Source organism: Eptatretus burgeri, chromosome 9, assembly GCF_056783735.1.
Source record: "Eptatretus burgeri isolate ZD-2024b chromosome 9, Ebu_testis_v1, whole genome shotgun sequence".
NCBI classification, from domain to species: Eukaryota; Metazoa; Chordata; class Myxini; order Myxiniformes; family Myxinidae; genus Eptatretus; species Eptatretus burgeri.
In genome coordinates this window covers 46,371,909-46,397,731 of record NC_140969.1, presented here as the reverse complement: position 1 = coordinate 46,397,731, position 25,823 = coordinate 46,371,909, and the positions used below count along the sequence as shown (strand labels likewise).

Sequence of the window (25,823 nt, the reverse complement as noted above, 5' to 3'; positions counted from 1 at the left end):
ATGCCCGGAGTTTGCCAAAAGGCACGCGAAAGACTGAGAGCACGAGGCAAAAGATTCTGTGGTCTGATGAGAAGAAAACTGAACTCTTTGGCTTGAATGCAAAGCGCTACGTCTGGCGGAAAACGAACACAGCCAATCACCCATCTAGCACTCTCCATACTGGGAAGCATGGTGGTGGCACCATTATGGTATGGGGATGCTTTTCAGCGGCAGGGACTGGAAGACTTGGCAGGATAGAGGGAACAATGAATGGAGCCAAATACAGGAAAATCCTTGAGGAGAACCTGCTTCACAGTGCAAAAGACCTTGCACCTAGGCAACGATTTACGTTCCAACAAGATTTACGTTTACGTTCAAAGCATACAGCCAAAGCAACATTGGAATGGCTTCAGAACAAGAATGTGAAAGTCCTTGAGTGGCCCAACCAAATGCCAGACTTGAATCCCATTGAGAATCTGTGGAAAGACTTGAAGATTGCTGTTCAGGCATAAGTCACATTTGCTCTACGGCTAGGATACGGCGGCCGTACCCCCCCTGAATTGACAAACGTGTGGCAGCCGCAGAGTTTCTGAGGTGGCCTCAGGGTGGCCCTACGCCGTATGGCTATCTTTTACAGGCCGTAGGGGTCGCCATGAAATTATAGCGCGGAGTTATAACTTTTTTCATTTCTACGTTGGCCGTAGCAATTTGACAAGCCAAGCTGTGAGGTAGATGTATTCCACGTCGACCGTACGTAGGGCATACGGTGGGCTTGCGTTATTCGTGAGGCTGCCGTAGGCTCTTCTCAATGAAAAATGAATCTTGCCAACCCCCAAAAAATTACGGCGGCCGCACTATTTCCACGATCGCCGTAGGGTAGTCAGAAGGCGTCCCTGTGTTCAACGTACGGTGGCCTTGCGGTCTGTGGGACTACCTGCGGGCAACGCAGTGTCGATGCACGGTTCCCCTACGCCCACCGTGCATCTTACGTACGGCCTCCGTGGCAGTCTGTGTCGACCGTGCGTTACCGCTAGAGATCCGAGTAAAGGTGTTTGCCTATACTCTGAACTGGTATATTCAGTTATATATACTGGTATATTCCGAACTGTTATATTTTTATTTCAGTAAAAAAAGAACTGGTATATATACCCAATCTTTACCGTCCGTCTAGCTGCACGTTCGCCTTTGGGCCCCCCCTGCGGTCGCCTTGCAGGCACCTTGAGGCTACCTTGAAAATTCTATGGCCACCGCAGGGACGCCCTAAGGTCACCGTGCGACATCAAATCAAAGACCATACGGCACCCCCACGTTTTCGGTCTCCACAATTTCTAAATACGCCGTGCGGCTACCCGAAAAATAAAAACATATGTGACTGCTACATTGTGTGACCGTGGAAATACTGCGGCCGCCCTATAATTGCTAGTGGCCGTAGATTTTGTCGACCCTACAGCCACCGTGCCAAATGTGACTTACGCCTCACTGACGCTCCCCATTCAACTTGACAGAGCTAGATCAAATCTGCAAGGAAGAATGGGAGAAAATCCCCAAATCCAGATGTGCAAAACTGATACAGACATACCCAAGAAGACTTGAAGCTGTAATCGCTGACAATGACGATTCTACAAAGTATTTACTCAGGGGGCTGAATACTTATGCAAATTATATATTTCTGTATTTCATTTTCAATAAATTTGTAAAAATTACAAAAAACATTTTCACTGTCATTATGGGGCATTTTGTGGAGATTGGTGACAAAAAAAATCTATATTTATTCAATTTTAAATTCAGGATGTAACAACAAAATGTGAAATAGGTCAAGGGGTGTGAGTAATTTGTAAAAGGCACGATATATATTGTTATAGATCCGAGGTTCGAGGCTCACCATGAGGGGAAGCACTCGAGTGCCTCCCGAACTCCCGGTCCTGAGGCCCAGATACTCCGGTAGGTTGCTAAGCAACCACGAATGCCGGTTGGTACTGCCAATCCTGGTAGGGTTTCACAAATTTGCATGGGTACCTTACATGAAGATAGCCGCACTAAGGGGGGTCTCGTGCCCTCAACGCACACCTAGATTACTGCCGAGTGATACAGTGAGTGTGCACAGGCGAACAAGAGCAAATTGGTGGGGTAAAACTTCACGGCGAACACTACATGCGGACTATACTCGATCAATGGGGAAAAGACACGACAAACTGGGTACATTTATAACAAGCAGGTGAGGCAAAAGGACATGCAAACATTTGTAAATAAAAACAGACACAAGGCAGAACCATATGACACAGACTTATCTTACTCTACACATAACAGGCACCATCAGGATCATACCCCGAGGAAAGTTGGAAAGTAAGAGAGATCGTGACAGTATGAGGCATGCAAACTCTTCAATACCTTGCACGGTTGACGGACCACACTTTCCAGTCGCTTAGAAGGGGGAGGAGGGTGGAGAAGGGAGAAAAACTGAGGGTGTCTATGGTGCACGATTGAAGGAGGCGTGATGATGTGCAGTGTGGTGCAGTGATATGTGAAGAGGAAAATCTTAAGATGTGGGTCACGAGTTTTTTGGAAACACAGAAAAGAATGTGCAAGAGTATACACTTAATCATGAGTGTAAGAGGTCTGTTCGTGTACAGTAATTACGAATAGAGTAAACTGCAGTCCTTCTGGTGCCTGGCTATCCGGTGGACTCAGCACCGCTCGTTCAGTTCAGCACCCAATGAGTTGCAGAGAGAAATATACCCATCAGAGATGGGGAATCCCCCACCATTGAAATAAATGTTGATGCCCAGCCAGCCAGACGGACGGACGACCCGGGTGACAACAATATCCCCCTTCCGCCATGCGGCGGGGGATAAAAACAAGCCAGATAGAGAACCAGAAGAGCCGTGGAGAGCGAGAGTGAATGAGCCTGATGAAAGAGAGCACCGAGCCACGAACCGTCCAGCCCGAGCTGTGCAGAATGCCGTACTTTTATAATTCCCTCGCAGGGGTGGAGTTTGGGAAGAGGAACAGGCGGGCTATGGGCGTTTCTCCACACCCCCACTGGTGCTTACCACAGCTTTGGCCCCGCCCAGGCAAGGACATGGCACCAGAAATGGCCTCATTTTCTCCGCATCTTGCCACGAGACAGATCTCTGAGAATAACATGGGCTGGGGTACTTGGTCACCTGCCCGGCCGTGAGCGTGTCTCTTAGTCTCCACGGGTCCCAAAAGGTGGTAGTGGTCGTCAATGGTGATTTTGGTTAAGCGACGGCAGCGGTGGTGTGGCGAATTTGTGATGGTGATGGTGTTCGTCAATATTGTGGTGTCAATGGTGAGTGTAGGGGAGTTTGAGCTCTGTGATCCGATGATGTGGGGATTTTTTGGAAGGCGTTGTAGTGGTTGGAACATTGTGGTCTGAGTCTGAAGAAGATTGAAGTGAAGTGTCCGTGTGGGTCATGACACGAGGTTTGAATGTGAAAAGGTGCACGTATACTAATGAGCTGCCTGGTGCTGTGGTCTGCATGCTTGCGTGATGAAAGAGAGGTTCGTGTGTGCAAAGTAAAGTAAATAAAGAATGGGAATAAAGACCTGCCTAAAAGCCCATGCAATGCAAATGACCCATAAACCCACCACACAACAGTGAAGGGCTATCAAAAACAAATACTCATGAAATAACTGTCTCGGGACTGCTATATGTTGTGTGCCATTGCTTCAGGAAATGACGGTTTCAAAAAACCACAACACTATAGGTATAGACTTAATATATTAAGCTCATTCTAACCATTCACTGACTGGCTGACATCAATGTTCGTTACCTCCGGATGGCAAAGAAAGCCGAAATTATGCGTGCCAACGAGCATCGAAGCAAATACACTGGGGGAGGGGGCGGAAATCACAGAACCATTGGAAAGTGTCCGTAAATGAACACGTAAATAAATGCAGGTGAGCCACCCTGGACAACGGGGTCGCACATCTTGTTTATATATATATATATATACATATATATACATATATATATATATATATATATATATATATATACATATATATATATATATATATATATATATATATATATAGTTACGGGCCGGGGGTCAGCCGCCAACCGACTGCTCTGAACGGAGCAGCAAGTCGAGTCGGCCCGACCGATCGCCCAGAATATAGACCGCCGCCCGGATAACTCTATCCGAGCGACAGGTCCTTGTACAAGAACCGAAATACGCCAATCGGCAGATCACGTGGGGTAGCGTCGATTGCCAGTCTTCAATTGACCTAAATACCCACGTGATCCAACGACCGAGGTATTCCACCCTCGACGGAACTCGTACGGAACAAACCGCCGAGGCGAGCTTGTCCGTGCGCGATTCCGAGCGGCGCAATCGCCGAGAACCGTCGGTCCAAATGTCCCCCTATTCCGGCAAACCAACGGCTTTCTAACTCCCAACACACGAAATGTTCAGTCAATGAGGGAATGGACGCAACTAGCAGGTTTACATTCACACAAGGACATTTATTATAATGAAACACGTCTGCAATTAAATAAGGCAAAACACGTATGTAATTATACAAGCAACAAAAGCACGACAACAACAAGAACTACAACCGTCTACTTATTATGGACAGTCAGTTACACTTAACAGCAGTTCCTACTTATTAGACGGGCCCACGGAGGTACGCGCGTGCACACGCACACACACACACACACACACACACACACACACACGAACGAAACGGTGGCTGAGGCCTTTGATCATGAGCTCCAACTAGGACAGGTGAGCTGAAACTCAGAGCTTGACTCGAACCTTTCCACCTCGTGTGGTCTTCAACTTGTCCGGACCCGGGATCCAGCGAGAGCGAGCTGGATCCAATCGCCACGATCCTTCCCGAGCTCCCGCGAATCCTCCCGCGCTTCTCAACACGTGCCGGTGAGATGAGGCGCCGATCCTTCCTGTCGATCGTCGCTTCCCCGAGGATCCAACTCCAAGAAGGGGCCGATGCGTCACACCAAGCCGGGAAACAATATGGAGAATGAAAAGCTCCACGAACAAAGAAGAAGAGGAAGAAGAGGAAGAAGCCTCCACTCGCAGCTCGAGCCGAACAACCGGCTAAAGTTCCTTCCAAAACAAAGCAGCAGTCGAAGCTCACTGAGCCAGCCGAAGCAAAAACCTTCCGAAAGCCTCAAGCCAAGCAAGCCAAGCAGGACCCGATGGCCTGCTGAACGACTGCTCTCTCCGAAGCAAAAAAGCTTACTCCTCCCATGGGACTCAGCACACGAACTCTGCACACGGGACTCAGAACGGGACTCTTCACGAACTCTGCCACGGGACTCCCACAAACTCAGCCCTACCACGGGACTCCCACAAACTCAGCCCAACCACGGGACTCCCACACGAACAAAGAAAAGATGTCCTCTTTATCCTTTGCACCCCCTCCCCCGCACCCGGCGTGACTCATGCCCACGTGATCCACCCCCCGCTCAACCATCGGTGGGAGGGAGTTGTTGACGTCACCGCAGGGTTCTTCTTCCTCTTCGCAGAAGAGGGGGAGGGACGTCTCCATTGTTCGCTCCCCAACTATTAAATCGATCCGCAGTGCATCTAATAGATTTCAAAACATTTAAACAATGGAAGGTGAGCTATCTGGGGAACATGCACTTATCGACATAGATGACGAAGGGAACCTGTATGTTGTGTGCAATTGAATTCCAAATTCGTAACTATATATATATATATATATATATATATATATATATATATATATATATATATATATATATATATATATATATATATATATATTTCTATATTGTTACGAATTCTGGCCCACCCGGCGTGCGATCGGTCACGTAACTCGAATCGCGACGCGTCGCCCACCGGAACGGACAATTCAGTCGTGGCCCTCCTGGAGCTCATTCCGTGCTGCAGGGATAACCTAGCGGAGTTATCACCGACCTCAACGGTTCAGATTACTTGCTGGGTGTCTAAACCCACTACCAATCCCTTCCGTGATGCAAGATGGAACTTCCAAACAAAGGAAAGGACGCAACGAAACTGGAAACAAGTCAACAAGCAAGCACTTTATTTCTCTCTCACACACACACACACACACACACACACACACACACACACACACACACACACACACACACACACACACACACACACACACACACACACACACACACACACACACACACACACACACACACACACACACACACACACACACACACACACACACGGCAAGCACGTATTTACAGCCATACAGGAATGCACATATAACAGTCAAAGCAAGAACAATACGCAGAGTTACTACCGAATAAAAAAGGCAATTATTTTCAGCACACTTATACAGGTTTACTTACAAGACTGGCGCCACACATACATTTACACAAAAAGCAAATATAAGCCCCCCTCATAGGCAAGGGGGCAGACAGGTCCGTGGACCAAATGTACGTGGGACCTGGGTGAGCGGCCAGGTCCACGAGACCGAAGGGGTCATACCCGCGCCCTCGTGGCGCGATGGCGGGCTAACCGCAATGTCAGCGTAACGTGCCAGACTCCGTGCCCCTGGCGTGGTCGGTGAGGTCGTTTAGGCGTGCGTAGCGCAGGCACGTGTTGGTCGGTCGACACCACGGTTGGGGTGGGGAACGGGCGGGGTTACCGGCGCTATCTCAGCGCGGATGGGGGGAATTGTTGATGCTCGGGGTGGAGAGAGGGGAATGGCGGACGCTCCGTCCCGCTAGCGGGGCCTTGTCCCTGCTTCACGTCCTCTCCCGCGTCCCTGCTTCACTCCGCGACTCGTCCCTCAACCTCAACTCCGAGCTCCGTCCCCTTCGATGTCCGATCCCCGCAAACACTCGACTCAGACTCCACGACTTCGACCACGACCCAACAACGACAACCTCGACGACGACCTCCGTCTTCACTCGACCAGCCGCGAGTCGCCTTGTGCTCACGTCTTTATAGACCAGGGGAAGAGAGTGTATGTAAATTCGCGGATCAAATCGCGCTTTGAGGCGGGGCCACGCCACCCGACGCTCGCCCATTGGACGGAGGAAAAGGGGGCGTGAACCTCCCCTGATCCGATTTCCTCTCCCGTAAAGGCATCCATTTGTACTCGCGGCTCGACGTGTTCGGCAACAATCACCGAACGGGCCCTGGACAGCAAGACGTTCGGTGTTGACAGGTGGTGTGGTTGATGGTTGTGGAAGGAGAAAGGCGAAGGTGGTGGGGGGTTTGCTGTAGTGGTTTGGTTGTTGGTGGGCTCTGTTTGAGAATGGGGGTGAGGCGATGCTTGCGGGGTGGGGTTGTGGAGGTGAAGGTAATGGCGGCTTGGTGTAGTTGTTCCGGGGCATTGTTGGTGGTGGCGATTTGGTTGTTGGGCGGTGATTGGTCCAAAATAATGATAGATAAAGAAAAATGGCTAACTCAAAGCGTCGCAGCCCGGATGAATCACACATATTACCTCTAAACAACGGGTGTGGACTAACTACACATGAACTTATCGATATATCTAACCTGAGGACCTTTCTGGGTATTGCAAATTTCCACAGCCGTAACAATATATATATATATATATATATATATATATATATATATATATATATATATATATATATGTATATATATATATATATATATATATATATATATATATATATACATATATACATATACATATACACATCAGGGGTTTCCTTCGAAGCCAGTTACCGGCGACCCGCAATAGTCTACTCAGAGAAAAAATGTCAAAGGTCGCCGCCTACTTCAGCGCCGATTTTTCGGGTTTTAAAAAAAAAATTTTGTCACCACGAAATCTCTACACCCCGTTTTGAAATCCGAGACGAAAACACATTAGTATTTCGATAAAAGCGGGCTTACTTGTACTGTTAGTGCTCTCGCCAGGTCTCGCACAACACTGACCTAAAAATAACACAAGCAGCTAAAACACGCCTCCTGCAATGGAGAGTTCTATGCTTTAGCCTGATACCCTGAATGACGAACTATACAGCAATGACCTCAAGAAAATAAACTTTGTAGGCCTTGCAGTTTCGGTGCCGAAACGATGGCATCGAAACGAAAATCCCTTTTGACTTTGGATTTTCGAAGAAGTCCAAAGACATGGGAGGTAAGCTTATGGCCATCAGTAATGGGTCGAAACTTGCACTCTCGCAAGTGCGACGTTGTTGTTGTTTCACGAAACACGTGTTTCACCTAGTCCATTTTGAGCTTTTGTCAAGTGATGCGGATCCAAAATACACGGTCACCCGTTGTGCCTTTTAAATTTATAAAGAAATTAGTCTATAAGCCTAAAGCAGCTTTTGTACATGTTATTAATCACGGTTATTTGCACTGAAAATGGCCATTTATTCACTGAAGTGAAGGCCAAGTATGAGCAGCTATGAACTGGCCAAATGAATACTGGTACTGCAGGTACATGCACCATAGACTTGTGAGCTTTTCTTGATGGTATAACAACACGATATTGGTGGATAATGTAAGGTGGAAGTTTAACAAAATTGGGATTGTGACTGATGCAGTATTCACACTTAGACTGTTTGATTGGTTGACCGAATGAAGCGAGCTGACATCAAATAAAGAAATTATCTGAAAACGAGTGAAGTTAAATACATGTTTAACATTCATTTTCAAACAATAAACTAGTCTAAAGTTATTAGTTTGAGCTGTTTATTGAATCAAAACAAAACACAATAAAATAATAATAAACAATATTTAACAAAGTAAAATGAAATCAAAGAGGGAAAATATGCATAAAATGAATGAAAGAAAATTTACAAATATTATACTTAGCTTCCCTATGCTTAAATAGTTCATCAGATATTTAGGGAGTTGTGAAGTTTAGGTGTCATTGTTTGAGGTGGTCCTCAAATTCTGGCTAATGGTAGGCCCTTTTGAAAAGCAGTTTCTCACAGTGATGAATGCATTTGGACTATTTTCAGTTACTCCACTGCTTAACATCCAAGCAATTTTCATAACATTTAGTGAGTACATTTCATTACATGATAATATGAGAACCATTTCATGTCAGAAATCATGCTGGAATGCATCTCCAGCCATCGAGGATCCTCCAGCTTCCAGGGCCCTCGGTGGGCCCTGGACCCCGGCCATACAGCTGCGCCCGCTTCGCTCGCGGTGATGGTAACCTGCTACTTTTTAATGGTAGCCCCCGACTCCAAAAAATAAGGAAACCCCTGTACATATATATATATATACATATATATATATATATATACATATATACATATATATATATATATATATATATACATATATATATATATACACATATATACATATATATACATATATATACATATATATATATATATATATATACATATACATATGTTCCAGTTTAAGGTGCAGTATGCAGTTGGTGGACCCTGTGAAAGACTGAATCGCCCACAGCAAACAAGCAGTGCCAGCTGCCACATTACTGCCCATAAGTCAACCAGCCAACAATTTTTTTTTCTTTGCAATCTCAGCCCATCATTTGGGAATCAATCCATGAATGGGTTTCTGGTTCTGACAGATGTTTTCTTTCAGAATCTTGTGAGATTTCTAGAACTCAAAGACCTTTTGGATTTATAATGATGTGTTTTATGATCTCTAATTGAGTTATTCAATAGAAAATAGTCAGAAATAATAGCAAGCACCCGCAGAACCTTTGCGGTAAAAGCCCTTGCTCGAGAGAATGACATTTAGTTATTTGGACAGTGTATTGGGCTAATGCATGTAAGTGATTACCACCCCTATTTTTGGGCATACACTGACTTGAGTGGCATTTTTGAAAGTCACAAAGACTACTACTGGTCATGAAATTTGGTTCATTGCATAGACAGTGTTCAATAGGACCTTAAAATATTTAGGTTCATGGGTCTATGATGTATATTACTGAATCTACAGGATTTTTATTGAATATACATGCCCAGTATTGGCCTTTTTTCTTGTTTCACCTTAAAATATGACATATCAGCCTGGTGTTGGCGCAGTGGTTAGGGCAGCAGCTTGGGACCCAAAAGGTCCAGAGTTCAAGCCCCGTTCGCCCACTGAATTTATATATATATATATATATATATATATATATATATATACATATATATATATATATATATATATATATATATATACATATATACATATACATACATATACTAAGTCTTATAACACCAGGGGGTTTACCCAGCCTGTCATCCTTCCGAGGTCGGCGAAATGAGTACCAGTGTACTGGGCTCGGTGTATGCCCCGGTTAGAATAGGTGTACCATATCCCTGTGTGTCGTAAGAGACGACCAGGGTTCCGTCAGGAAGGGCATCCGGCGTAAAACCTGTGCCAAGTCATTATGCAGATCATAACGGATGATCCGCTGTGGCGACCCCTAACGGGAGCAGCCGAAAGAAGATTAGACCATGCAAAAATACAACATATAAAACAATCTATATGAAATTTCTCATCTAATCAAAAGGTTATCACCCACCGTCTGAGAAAAATCAGCATTTGTGTCGGTCAGTGGTGGATTCGCATGATATATGCACATTCTGGCATATTTTTATTTTTTCTTGTTTTATTGCCCTTTTAGAGCCTGGGACTATGAAATCTCCTAACAAAATGACTAGTTTATCAATAACTCATATTTACGTGTCTTAAATTATTCAACTTATTACCAATATAATCAATGTAAAAAAAATTGAGCTGATCCAGGTGGATACTTAATTACAGCGGCTTGACCGAACTTTCCAACCCAAATGTCCGACTGCACGTCACATTTTTTAAAAAAAAGGCTTTTATTCTTCTGTGCATCAGATTATTTTCACTAAAATTTATTTACAAATGGGGCACAGTGATATAGATATAATAGTATAAAAAATATTGAAAACATGCATGGCTTTGGTTTAGAGTAATTTTGCATTTTTGTCCGACTGCACGTAACACTTTTTTGAATTTGATAAAAAAATTAATTTTCTTAAAAAATTTTTAAAATATTTTTCCAGGTATTTAAAAAATATTTTATTAATTTAGAAGGCAGTTAAAACAGTTTTGGAGAATTTAGAGAGCTTTTTGTTACTCCCAGAATTGATTGAATTGAAAATTTGCATCCAAGAATTGGTTCGATAAATCTTCTCTTTTAGTGCTTTTCAGCATCTGACAGTCACTGAATAGAGCAGTAATAAAAAAATAGGTATGTATTATTTCTTAAGAATCCCAGAAATTGGTATTTTGATTATTAGATTAGTTGCTAGAATAAGTTACATACTATGACCTTAATTTATTTTGCCAAAAAAGAAAAATTAGGTAATTTCATTGAAAACTCACAAAACCATCAGAATAGGTACCCCTTCTTCAAAGTATATACAGTCATGCGCCGCTTAAGGCCTGGTCACACCTTGACGTTTTAGCCAGCGATGGCAACGTATTAAAATGTATGTAAAACGCTGGATAACGTTGAACTTTTGATGTTTTTTTTTTTAAAGATTCGGACGTATTCACAGCGACTTGGTCTCATGTATAACGCATTGGTAACGGACACAGAACGTTTCGTTGTGTTATAGATAACTTGTACCAACGAATGCTGAACCTGTTGTCGGCCTACACAACCGATGCCCAACGATAGTCTAACTTCGGCATAGCGCGTTGCACGCATCGCCGACGATGTCGTGACGTAGCCTATTAAAAGGTTGACGCACAGCGATCCGAATCATAACTGCCGTAGAAATGGAAGTGACAACATCGCGGTCACACCATGGAGATCTTGCCAGCGTATGCCGACCTAAGAAAAATGTGTCTAAAACGTTGGGGCACGTCAAATACGGTATGAGTAAGTTTGGTATACGTGAGTACAACGCTAAAGTACGCTATCATACGTCGTAGTAAGTAGAGTACGTCAAGAAATTTTAAACATGTTCAAAATTTTTGGACGTACTCTGCGTATGACACACGCTCCGCATGCAATGGGGATAAGTTTTACACACGATATGTGGACGCTTACACACGTCCACAAAGGCTACTTATAAGTCGAAACACGTCGCGGTAATGTCTTTTTTACGCGAAACTTATTTCTAACTTATGTTTGACGTGCTTTGAACCAATTCTTTACGTAGTCCCAACACACAGACGTATGTAGACGTATTCCAATGACGTCTTCCGGTCGACAAAAAAAAAAAAATGAACGTGTTTCTAGCTTACAACTGCCATATAAAGACGTGTTCCCAGCGGTTTTGGGAATTGGTATATAAAAATGCTGCTCATAAAAGGGGAACCCAACAGTGTTTTCGAGTCCTTTTTGAGTCGATGTCCATGTCAGCAGTAACAGTATCAGTATTAGTATTAGTATTAGTAGTAGTTTGTTCATTTTGGCAGTAGTAGGTGAGTGTGAGGGGAGGGTGTGGGTGATGATGGATCGTCCTTGCGTCCGAGTGTCCACGGGTAGGAGACATCTTTTCACCATTGTTCGAAGTTCTTCACGGCTAATTTTTTATGGGGCTTTTTCAACAATGAGCTATAGCTTGTTTTTACGATTTAGGTCTATTCATAACGGGTTGGACAAATGCACAATGAACTAATAATGTGCATAGAGCGTTTTGATTACTTATAGATACGATATACCAACGAATAATTATCGTGAAGCCAGCGTTCACAAACTATGCCCAACGATAGCCTAACTTATCCATATCGTGCGGCAGTTTATCTTTGCCGGTGACGTAGGGTTTGCTATTCATAGGCTGCCACTCAACGATTTAAATGGCTGCATCTCCACTATTGAAAGTAGACGCTTGCGCTCAACAATTGGATTTTTTTACACTCAACGACTTTTAAACGGTACCACTCAGCTATTTTCATTGTTTACAATGAACGATTTAAATTGCTGTCACTCGCCTTTGTTTTTTGACGCTGGCGCTCAGAAATTTTAATCGTTTCTATTGAACGTGCTAAATCGCTCAAACCCCACTATTGAAAGTAGACGCTTGCGCTCTACAATTCGATTTTTTTTTTTTTACACTCAACGACTTTTAAACGGTACCACTCAGCTATTTTCATTGTTTACAATGAACGATTTAAATTGCTGTCACTCGCCTTTGTTTTTTGACGCTGGGGTTTGGAAATTTGAAGCGTTTCTTCTGAACGTGTTAAAACGCTCAAACTCGACTAGTTTAAATAGACGCTGCCGATGGACAATTGGAATCATAGCCAAGCTAGACATCGAAGTGTGAACATCCTCGTCATGCCGAAGAAAAGTTTGAAGAATGCTGCAAATAAGTGTCCTGGCCGTGGCCGTGGATGCTGACGCAAGGACGATCCATTATACTGACGTCTTTCAGCCTATGAGTAACTTAAAAGTAACGTCTGTCGATGTGTGGCAACGATCGCGTAACGTGCCAACAACACGTTAATCATAGGTTAGAAATAAGTTTCGGGTACGATAAACATTACCTCGGCGTGTCTCAACTTATGATTAACTTACAAGTAGCATGTGTTGACGTCTGTCAACGATCGCAGACCGTGCATACAACTTGTGGCCAGCGTAGCGGAACGTGCGAGTCATACGCCGGCATACGTCGTGAAATTTCAAGCATGAAAAAAATTTGAGGACAACCAAAACGTACAACGTTTAAAGCCAGCGTACGATGACGTATGGCAGTGTTTTTCAGTGTGCTCTCAATGTTATCAAAACTTACCCATAACGTATTCAACGTGTGCCAGTGTTTTAGACAAAAAATTCAAAAATCGGCATACGTTGGCTAAAACGTCAAGGTGTGACCGGGCCTTTAATGACGTTCCAGGCAACGACGGATTGCATAAAAGACGGATCTGCCAGCTCTGAAAAAAAAAAATGAAAAAAAAAAACGTAGCTGAAAAATTCCTATCGCCGAGTGATGTCGCCGACGTTGCGCTGCCAGTCGTATAAAAATAGCACATACAATTATGTACGATGTACAGTACATAATACTTCATAACGATACTAAACGACAGTGTGGCCCTGTTATAATGCGATCGTTGAGGTCCATAAAATGTCATCACGAAAAAATCAGGGTCATGCTAAATCGGGATTCAAGGAAATCGGCTTTCAAACTGAACCAATGTTTGCGTGTTTACCTTCCAGCAAGTAAATTACCTTTGAATTGAAGAATTCCGCGAATAAATCGTTGTTATAGTCGAAACTAAAACACAAATTTCTTTTAGGTGAAGCTTTTCATGTTGTTAAAACAATCGCACTGTTCCGAAAAAATATATCACAATTGACAGGAGCTCGTTTCTTCATTTATAAATTATAACATTGATGCAATGATTACGTATTTATAAAATCCAAACGCTATTTATTCATCTTTCTATAATCGATACGAGAGGAGATTGTAAGCTGCTGCTAACAACACCGATGGCTGTCATGAACAGCACAAAGGTAAAACTAACGTGTCTTCCGTCTCTCTTGGATGCGTGTTACAATTGCCGACAGTATTCAGTACAGTAACATGCTGTACAGGTTTGTATCCGAGGAGCAATAGGCTATACCATATAGCCTAGGTGTGTAGTTTTGTGTAAGTATGATGTTCGAAAACGAAAACGAAAAAAAAAATGATGTTCACACAATGACGACGTCGCTTAACGACGCGTTTCTCAGAACGTAACCCCGTCGTGAAGTGGCGCATGACTGTATATGTAATTAAGCTATACGGTTTTTTGTTCTGAACTCAATTAGACTTCCACTTTCAGGAAAATGTAGTGAGAAGGCAATGGAACAAACTTCATTTTTTGACATTTTTGAAACAGAGTGGTAACCACTTACATGCGCTTAGCCATTGGCAACAGACCGCTGCCTTGATCACTACCGAAAATAAAAAATAACAAGTGAAATCCTTCAATACAGCGCGTGTGGTGAATCAAATGAGTACACTAATGTTAAAATATGCAATATATGCTTTTTCAGTTGAAAACAATTAAAAAGCGTACTTAATATTTGAAATGTAAAAATCTTGTTATTATTGTGATAAGCACCTTTATATATATATATATATATATATATATATATATATATATATATATATATATATATATATATATATATATATATATATATATATATATATATATATATATATATATATAACAGAAGGAATGAAATCGTTTGATACAGCGTGGCAGGGAGCGGAAAAAGAATGATTGTAAGTAAATTTCAACTACTAATGCATGATGAAACACTTGTTTATGGCGAATATTAAAGAGAATGATGGCATAAGAAGAAGTTAGCCTGGAATCCTAGTGCAGAACACCGCCCACACAACACACATGGTGTCCTTTGACCAATCAGGAGCAGTGCAGTTACAGTATAGTTTCCTTAAGCTCGATTGGTCTTGTCCTGCACGTGAAGTTTTCGGGGTTTTTTTCGTTCTTGTTGAATCTGAGGAGATTATTTTTTCGTTCTTGTTGTAAGTAAATTTCAACTACTAATGTATGACGAAACACTTGTTTATGGCTAATATTAAAGAGAATGATGGCATAAGAAGAACTTAGCTTTCTGCGTTCGGCGCGAAATGCCATGGTGGATGGAAGTGACGTCTTTCGTTCGTTCGTACATGAGGGGCGCGTTTCTTCGTTTTTTCCGTCAAGCAATAAATTAAATGGTTTTCACATATATAACACATTAGTTTCACAAATTTCCATTGAAATACTCGGGTATTTCCGTCAATTGTCGCCATTTCCGTCAAGGTTACGCACTGCATCTACCGGACGGCCGTCATTGGCTGCCTTGAGGCACGTGGGGGGGGGGGACACAGGGGACACCGGAGACGTGGTAGACGATGCCGGAGACATTTCAAAGTCGGTGCAATTGTATACAGCGCACGAGCTGTAAAAACATAATCCAGGTTTGAAGCTAAAACATACCCACTGCCTATGTGCATATATCATGCATCGTGGTTATATAGGCCAGATAGATTCCAATTGCACTGGCCCAGAGGCTGACACCAGAGGCCTGAAGCCTGAGACCTGTACTTACTTTGGCCTTCACACAGCCAGTGACCAGAACTTACAAGGCCAGTGACGCCTATTGGCTCCAATCTTTTGATATCTGATGACCCTTTAAGCAGTCGCTTTGGTCGGTTTACATTGAAGGGAAAACTCAGACACAAATCACAGCAAAGCAGACAGAACAGCATGAAGAAACAAAATGGCGATGGTAAATATGACGGGTCTGAAGAGATTTTTGGCTATGCATAGCACTGACATGGTGGCTGTATGATTTTGCAGGTTACAATTGTGGGAGGAGTCAGGCCAACTGTCCACCCAATGAACAAGTGTGTTATATATATATTGTGGCGGTGTTCAGAGACCCGGGGAAACACATACCAAAACACATACCAAGCAAGAGCACGCTGGTGGACAAGTGCAAGCAAGCGAGGTCCAGTGCCAAACACACTACTAATCCAGTGGAGAGTTCCCCGGGTGTGTCAGCCATACACACCGATTTACACAATCTCTCACCGCCTCTGTTCTACCTCGTCCGCTTCGGACGCACGAGCATCAACGGCTTCTGTGCAGGTGAGCACGAAGTCGGCAATACGCCCTGACTTCCTCTCATCTCTGTCCTTCTTTCTCCTTGTTTCCTGGAATGACTGTGGTGCCCGTTTGTATTGGTAACAAGTCACCGATTAGGAGGGACTGGTGTGCACAGTAAAAGGATTTCTTGATTGTGACACTGCTTGTACATACGTGCTCTTTGCTAATCATTACAAACCTTTTCAAAACTGGCTGGTTGTCAGCTTCTTTTGGTTCAGCATAGTGTAAAAACATGGAGTTTGTCTCTGCTATTCCGACATGGGTAGCCATTAGCCGGTGTGTCCACCTTCAGTCACTCTCAGCCATCTTTAATCAAGGTGGTACACCAGGAGGCACACCAGGAGGCACAGTCCTGATCTGGGGTAATTAATTTGCTCAGAAGGTAAAGCAGGATTGGATGCTGGACTCTACCTAAATTAAGCATCTCAGACTGCATCTGTGGTTGCATAGCAACCCGTCACACCACAGCAATATCTACCGTTAATCAGCCAGGAAGTGGATCTGAGAAACTCCCCTTGCGACCTCTACCATAGCGAATCCAAAACAACACATATACTGTACATACTTTTTCTTTCTTTCAAAATGGTATGACAACAAAAAGGTCCTAAGTTCGGCAAAGTCCTTATTCCGTCCTGAATGAGGACCTACATTAAATACTGGCATGGTGGGTCCAACACTTCAGTGGAAACAATATTGCGGAACAGGGAAAGTTTAGGTGTAAAATAAATATCAGAAAACACAACTTTGATAAACGGGAAAGAGATGGAAAAGTGTCATTTCTTCATTAATCACATATTGGATTCGGGTGTCGACAAAAGACTTACAAATAGCTGTAGATACAAACCTGTGTCAGCCATGGCTTGTTTGGTTTCTGCAAAGAAAAGAAAAAGAAAAGAAAAAAGACATTATGGATAATTAGTGAGCACCATGCCCAGAAATTAGCAGAGGTGGTCACGTGTCAACACAAAACAATGTCATATTAACAGAAAACAAACCACAGGTTAAGTCATGACAGAGAGCACAAAGAGTGCATGACATGACATCTCAAGAAACACAAGGAAATCAGACACAGGTGGAGGCCATTAAGCCCATCATGCCTGCAGCACATCAACACCATACTAATTTATCAATGCAGGATCCAAAGAAGAAAAATGCAAAATGTTCTTTTTTATTTTATTTTATAAAGTGTTTTTGTGTTTTTTTTACAGTGTGTGCGGTGTATACAATTGCACCGAGTTTGAAATGTCCCCGGCGTCGTCTACCACGTCTCCGGTGGGTCCCGTGTCCCCCCGTCTCCCCCCCCACCCCCCAAGTGCCTCAAGACAGCCAATGCCGGCCGTCCGGTAGATGTAGTGCGTAACCACGACGGAAATGGCGACAATTGATGGAAATACCCGAGTATTTCAATGGAAATTTGTGAAACTAATGTGTTATATATATGTGAAAACCATTTAATTCATTATTTGCCAGAAAAAAACGAAGAAACGCTCCCCCCTCATGTACGAACGAACGAAAGACATCACTTCCGCCCACCATCGCATTTCGCGCCGATCGCCGAATGCTGAAAGCTAAGTTCTTCTTATGCTGTCATTCTTTTGCGGTCCCCTGCCACGCTGTATCAAATTTGTGAAAGTAATGTGTTATATATGTGAAAACCATTTAATTTATTGCTTGACGGAAAAAAACGAAGAAACGCGCCCCCCTCATGTACGAACGAACGAAAGCGTCACTTCCATCCACCATGGCATTTCGCGCCGAACGCAGAAAGCTAAGTTCTTCTTATGCCATCATTCTCTTTAATATTAGCCATAAACAAGTGTTTCGTCATGCATTAGTAGTTGAAATTTACTTACAATCATTCTTTTGTGGCCTCCTGCCACGCTGTATCGAACGATTTCATTCCTTCTGTTATATATAAAGGTGCTTAACACAATAATAACAAGATTTTTACATTTCAACTATTAAGTACGCTTTTTAATTGTTTTTCAACTGAAAAGCATAAATTGCATATTTTAACATTAGTGTACTCATTTGATTCACCACACGCGCTGTATTGAAGGATTTCACTTGTTTGTTGAAGTTTTTGTAGTTTTTGATTTTTTAAATTATATATATATATATATATATATATATATATATATATATATACATATGTCGGGGATTGTATGTACTCTAACAGCAACCAAACATGTCTACTAGTGTTTGGTTAAAACTCTTTAGTTTCAATTGGAAAGAGGGAAAGGATAAATCTTCCCATTAGTTTATCTGTGCACTGTCAAGGAACTTGTTTTGACATTGTTACAACACAGCTGGCCTTGTCGACCGTTTGAATGACCTTGCTAATCGGGCAGCTGAGCTACCTGGAATCTGTTGGACTACTGCCCAGAACTGTTAAGGCCTAAACAACATGTAGGAGGCTACCTTTTAAAATTCTTTAAGGGAATCAAGGGTGTTGTTTCTGCACTCTCTGTGCTCTCTTATCAGCAGTACTGACAGGAGAATGCAATAGATTAATGAATGGTAATAAATCCTCTTTGACACACAGTCATTCAAAGGTCGCAGTAAATTGAATATAAGGCAGTACCGAAAGACTGCTCACCAGAGGATTAGGCTGGGTGGACTATTGTGTTCAAAGCCTGTTGTCTCCATATGCATATGTCTGGTGTGTAATAAACCCTTCTCTTGGTCTACCAAGATCGGTGATGAACAAAGCTTGACCTTAATCGCTGTGGACCTCACCTGGATCTCAACAATTGGCGTAGTCGGCGGGGGGCAAGCCGGATCGAGGAGGAGCTCGAGAGCTCTGGTGAGACAAAGGAGGAAAGAGCCGGCCAGCTTAAGGAAAAGGTAAGAAAGCTGCCTCCTTTCTCACACTGGGGATACTCGTTGCTCTCTGAGATCTGTCCTTGCCCTTTCAAAACGAACCAGGGGAGAAGGAGGTTTATTTGCACATCGGAAAGGGGTACCCGGGAAGGTAAGGGCCCATTGGAAGGTTGAGGGGAACCCCAGGACACTCCTTTGGGAGACCGTGGGGGAGACCCAAGAATACGCCAGGGCCAGGATCCGAACGGGAGAGTGAGGGGAGGGAAAGGTGTGAAAACCCCGTTGGGAGGGTGAGGGAGCGGGAAGTGTGCATTGGGAGTGTGAAGAAACACCCCAGGCGGAGAACACTAACCCGGCCCAAGAAAACTCTAGGAAGGATCAGTGAAATAAGGAAATATGGGAAATAAGACATCAAAATCAATAGTGGATAAAGATGCCCCACCCCCCGAATACAGCTGCGGGATTAATGTATGAAAAATATGGACCTAAGTCATGCACTCAATTGGCATTGTGGGAAAGGTGGACAAAAGGGGATCCACACCCATTCCCAAGGTGGGGTTCTCTAAGATCAGAAATCGTAGATAATCTATCAAGCCGGCTAGAACATCGAATGAATGATAAAGTAAAACCTGAGCCAGACATGCGAGCGTATGATATGTGGGAGGAGGAAGCCTTACAGGTAAATGAGGTGGCTAGAAAATTAGTGGAACAAAAAGTCGAGAAAATGGGAGAAAAAAATAAGGGAATGCAAGCTAAGGGAAATCTTCCTGCCCCTGTAACTGCAGTGCAGAGGTGGGAAGACCAGGGAAACAATGCAGGTGTTCCACCTGCGTGTGTGAATAGCACACCAAGTCTGTATCCGGACCTGGGAGCCATGGGACTGCTGGCCACAGCCTCTGCCTACCCGGTCCAAGAAATAATTCCAGCGGGCCCAGGAGGGCCAGCTCAATCGGTGTACAGACCGTTTAGAGAGAGTGAATTGAGATCGATGAAGGAGCGAGTACTAGAACTGAGAGGGAATGTGGGAGCAACAAAGGAATTGATAATGCAGTGGGTTGAGGCACACCGCTGCTCGCATAGAGACATTGGAGTATTATGCCATGCAGTGCTGTCCCCATTTGTGTGGAAAAGGGCTAAACAGGATGGTAATTGGCCAGAGGAGGAGCCATAGGGAGCAGCGGCATGGACTGCCGCACAGAGGCAGACTGCACGTCAGCTCCTCTATGATGCAATTGAGAGCGCAATGCGGCCGTCAACGTTAGATTGGGATAAGATCTATGAAACAAAGCAACGCCAAGGGGAGCGCGCGACCGAATTCATGCATAGATTAGTGCAGGCATTCTTGCAATATGGGGGTTTCCAAGTTGAACAAGAAATACCACAACGAGCGTTGACGAACTTCCTAATGGAAGGACTCAGACCCCAGATTAAGAAGCAGTTAAAGTATGTAATGCTAGGCTGGCAGGCAAGACCAGCAACTAAGATTTGTACAGCTGCCGACCAATGTTCATCCCGGTCAGAAGAGAAGGAGAGCGCGAAAACAAAAATTAAAGAGGAAGTGTTCCAAATGGTATTATTAGATAAAGTGGCAGAGCAAAGGAAGAATAAAGATTGGAGAAAGTGGGAGCTAGAGGAAGATGACACAGACTCAGAAGACGAAGAAACGGCAAGACAGTGGGATCGCTGAATGAGAATCCAACAAAGACCCCCGCCGGCGGCACCGAGAAGAGGGAAACCCAAGAAACAGGTAGGGAAAGGTCAAGGTTGGACACGATCGCCTCTACTGACACGCTCAAAAACTGCAGCAGGCCAAAACCGAGCACAACCAACGGCGCCACCGCAGGAATGCTTCCAGTGCGGGAAGGAAGGGCATTGGCGAAGGAATTGCCCTCAAGGACGGCCGGGGTTTCAAGACGGTGGATCAAGACGGCTGCAGGGTCGTAAGTCATATTGACACACCGCTGGTGGACCCGTGTTGCAGGGAGCTATGCTGACACTAACACCAACAGAGGAGCCGACCTTCACTCTGGATGTTTCGGGTAAGAAGCTTCCTTTCTTAGTCGACACGGGAGCCACTCATTCCACTATTGCAGCGAAGGAACTGCCAGGAGTTGAAAAATCAAACACCGAAGTACAAATAGTAGGATTAGGGGGTAAGGTGCAGACTTTAAAAGCAACAACACAATTACCAGTACGGTGCGGACCTTTGCAAGAGAAACATGCTTTCCTTCTCACAACCACTACGCCAGTTAATCTGCTAGGTAGAGATTTGTTGTGTAAACTAGGATGCACGATAGCATGTACAAAGGGAGGGGTTTATGTTGATATTCCCAGGGATAAGACACATTTGGCAATGATGATCCTGATGACACCGCATCCGATTGTTTATTGGTGGAGACTGCCGGAGGAACCAATTAGAAATGCTTGGTCATGCCTAAATCTTATCTCAGACGAAAATAAGGAAATGCAAACGTGGTTAGACAATGCACAAGTGACAATGCACACATATTATAACCCTCCACATTGTACAATCTATTATGATGCGGGAGGGGATGACATTGAATTTGCGGAGAAAATTGCTCCGCATTTGGAAACACGCAATGATTTATTGCTTTGCCGCCTAATGGTTGGTAAGGAAGGGGTCGCAATGGAGGTTAAGCTCACAGACGAGCAAAGGCAGTTGACAAAGTATCCGCCGGGAGTAACCTCACATGCAACAATGACTACAGCAAAGGGATATCACCCAAAGGATTTGGGATTTATGGTTTACCGCCTACAGGAGGCAGCAGTGAGCTGCACAGAAACAATAGTGCACTGGGAAGTGCATAAGCTGGAGAATAACGAAGGATGGATCTGTGATCTTATGGAAAAAGAAATACAAGGACTGGTGGAAGAGGTTAATTTACCACCAAAGCGGGAAAAGGCATTGGAAATGATGAACACGATAGAAAAGGTGGAAAATCTGATGGGAGAAGTCCCACCACAATTGTGGACAAAACATGATAATGATGTGGGTCGAATCATTGGGGCAACGCCCCTAGTGGTTAAACTCAAACCAGGAATGCCTTTGCCAAATATGCGCCAGTACCCTCTCCGTAAAGAGGCAGAGGCTGGCATTGCACCCGTAATTAAATCCTTGAAGGAACAGGGTATAATTGTGGAAACTACAAGTCCGTGTAATACACCTATATTGCCAGTGAAAAAACCACAGAAAGATAAATGGAGATTTGTCCAAGATTTGCGAGAAGTGAATGAGATAATTCAAGGTGTTCACCCTGTGGTACCTAGTGCAGAGGGACTGATAACATCAATTCCCGCTAGCTCCACTCATTTCTCAGTCATCGATTTATGTTCTGCGTTTTTAGTGTACCCATTGATAAGGAATCGCAGTTTTTATTTGCCTTTACGTACAAAGGCCGTCAGTACACATGGACTGTGTTGCCCCAGGGGTTCGCAGACAGTCCAACTTTATTTTCGCGGGCTCTACACAAAGATCTAGAAGATGTTGTTTTAAAGTAATTCAGTCCTGCTACAGTATGTGGATGACTTGCTAATTTGCTCCCCAAATAAAGCAGCGTGTACAAACGATACGCTGCAGCTGCTACGGGCGTTAGCAACAAAAGGCCACAAGGTAAACAAAGACAAACTGCAAATGGTCCAAGAAAGGGTTAAGTATCTGGGACACCACATCTCCCACGGAAAGAGGGAGTTGGACAAAGGGAGGATAACTTCGATCACAGAGGTCCCCCGCCCTCGCACGAAGAAGGAGATGATGCGATTCCTAGGTATGGCAACTTACTGTAGACAATGGGTTGTTGATTATGCAATCCTAACTAAGGAACTGTATGTTGTGGTCGGGAGAAACCAGCCACATCAAATTGTGTGGAATGAGCAGATGGGGGAATGCTTTACAAAATTGAAAGCAGCACTTTCGGTGGCTCCCGCTCTGGGGCTACCGGATTATGACAAAACGTTCTTCCTTTACTCTCATGAAACAAAGGGATTTGCACAGGCTGTGCTAACACAATCGCACGGTGACCACCAACGACCAATCGCATACTTCAGTTGAAGGCTGGACCCGGTCGAACGCGGCCTGCCTTTTTGTTTACAAGCAGTGGCTGCAGCCAGTTATGCAGTGAAACGCACGGCAGAAATTGTAATGGGGCACCCGCTGGTTCTAAGGGTTCCCCACTGTGTTGCGGCTTTGCTCACACAAAAACAAACACAGCATTTAACCAATACACGTCTGATGCAGTATGAGACGACTCTCCTACACCAACCGAATCTACGAATTGAAAGATGCAACGTTCTTAATCCAGCCTCTTTGCTGCCAACGGAGGACGACGGCGACCCACACGATTGCACGGAGGCGATCCAGGAAGTATCCACTGTACGCCCGGATCTAAAGGATCAACCACTAGAGCGACCGGACCTCACCTTGTTTGTTGATGGTTCAGCATACCGAGGACTAGATGGCTCGGGGCATGCAGGATACGCTGTGTGTACGATTGACGAATTAATGGAAGCGTCCCGTCTGCCTTCTCATTTCTCCGCCCAGCAGGCGGAATTGTGTGCCCTTATTAGGGCCTGCGAGCTGTCTGCCGATTCCGCGGTGAACATATATACTGACTCTAGCTATGCTTTTGGTGTTGTACATGACAAAGGTGCAATATGGAAAATGCGAGGGTTTCTTACCTCTGCAGGAACACCAATAAAGAATGGCAGTTTGGTGTCCGAGCTGTTGACAAGCATTACACTGCCAGCGGAAATCGCAGTTATTAAATGCCGTGCACACCAGAAACTGACAACTGACATTGACAAAGGTAATGATAAAGCAGACAAAGCTGCAAAAGAGGCGGCTAGTCTGCCTTTGCCTTCGATAATGCAGGCACGATTGGCGAAAGAGCAAATCAAGCTGCACCAATACAGCTTGTCAGACATTATTGCAATTCAAGCTGCTGCAACACAGGAGGACCATGATAAGTGGCAAGCAGCAGGAGGAGCAGCGGATGACAATGGACTTTGGTCAAACAAGGGGAAGGTAATAGCACCTGTTGAAATCCTTCCATGGCTTGCACGCATGGCCCATTTGAATGGACATGTGTGCAAGAGGGGGACTGTGAGACAAGTCCAAGAATCATGGTATGCCCCAGGGATTGGGAAAATAGCAGAAGGGGTCTGTAAAACTTGCCAGATATGCCAACAACACAACCAACAAAAAATTGATAAGATGGGGCAGCCGGGAGCCCACCCGCCCCCATGGGGTCCTTTTGTGCACCTACAAATAGACTTTATAAATATGCCACCATCATGCGGATATGGAAATGTCTTGGTAGTGGTAGACATGTTCACTAAATGGGTAGAGGCATACCCATGTACAAAGGCAGATGCTGCCACCGTTGTGAAGCACTTGTTAAAAAGCTTCTTCTGCCAATTTGGCATCCCTCACAAAATATCACATGATCAAGGGGGGCACTTTACGGGGGAACTAACACAGGCAGCGTGTAAAGCACTGGGAATAAAACAGGCATTTCACTGTGTTTATCATCCAGAGTCAGCGGGCGCCGTGGAAAGGCAGAACGGTATCCTAAAGAACAAGCTGGCGAAACTAACAACGGAAACAGGGTTGAAGTGGCCAGATGCATTACCCTTGGCACTAATGAGCATGCGATCCACAGTGAACCGGAAGACAGGGTTATCCCCTCATGAAATACTAATGGGAAGGCCGATGCGACTTCCCGTAACTGCCCCCACCGACATAAACAAATTGAGTATTGCAATGATGGATGAAAACATGCTGACATTCTGTAAACAGCTCTCCAGGATCGCGAGGACGATACACACGAGAGTGAAGGAGGCCTTACCCGAGCCGGTGGAAAGGCCGTATCACACCTTCCAGCCAGGAGACTACGTACTGATAAAGCACTTTACAAGGAAAACGGCCTTGGAACCAAGGTGGAAGGGACCGTTTCAGGTATTGCTGACCACCCCAACTGCCGTAAAGTGCGAAGGTAAGCCTGCTTGGATACACTTTTCACACTGCAAACTTGCCATCCCAACAGAGGAGGAGATTGTGCAAGAATGAACCCATTACAGCAAATCCTAGTTGCCATAATTGCCTCATGGATGGGAAGCTGGGAAGTGGAAGGGCAAATTGATAACTGGACAATCCAACCCATCCAACAGAGGGGGAAAAGAGCAATTGGGAACCACACTGAACATTTACACGAGTTGGGAGTACATGGGATAAATACATTCTTACTTTTGTCGCACAAATATGCTACATTGAGTAATGAGACTAAGTGCTGGGTGTGTGCTTATCTCCCGCATTCCTCACAAACGGGTTTGCCATTATCTGTGATCCCATTTGAGGAAATAGACTATTGTGGTGCTGCTTGGTACAACAATTTTAATTTGACTAAAACAACCGGTAACTCATCATGTGTAGACTTTAGAGGTGCGTGGTACCCT

At 44.3% G+C, this 25,823-nt stretch overlaps 1 protein-coding gene across 5 annotated transcripts in view; it reads right to left on the bottom strand.

Moving 5' to 3' along the window:
- Positions 1 to 25,823, bottom strand: part of MCM10 (minichromosome maintenance 10 replication initiation factor) — a 150,028-nt gene that overhangs the window by 117,074 nt on the left and 7,131 nt on the right. For 3 of the 5 annotated variants that reach the window (XM_085895050.1, XM_085895053.1, XM_085895049.1), the window contains exon 2: positions 17,374 to 17,400. The exons of the other annotated variants lie outside the window; for them this stretch is intronic. In XM_085895050.1, coding sequence (XP_085751176.1) covers positions 17,374 to 17,386 — 13 coding nt within the window. In that variant the 5' untranslated portion in view covers positions 17,387 to 17,400. The remainder of the gene's footprint in view (positions 1 to 17,373; positions 17,401 to 25,823) is intronic. 5 annotated transcript variants of the gene reach the window in all.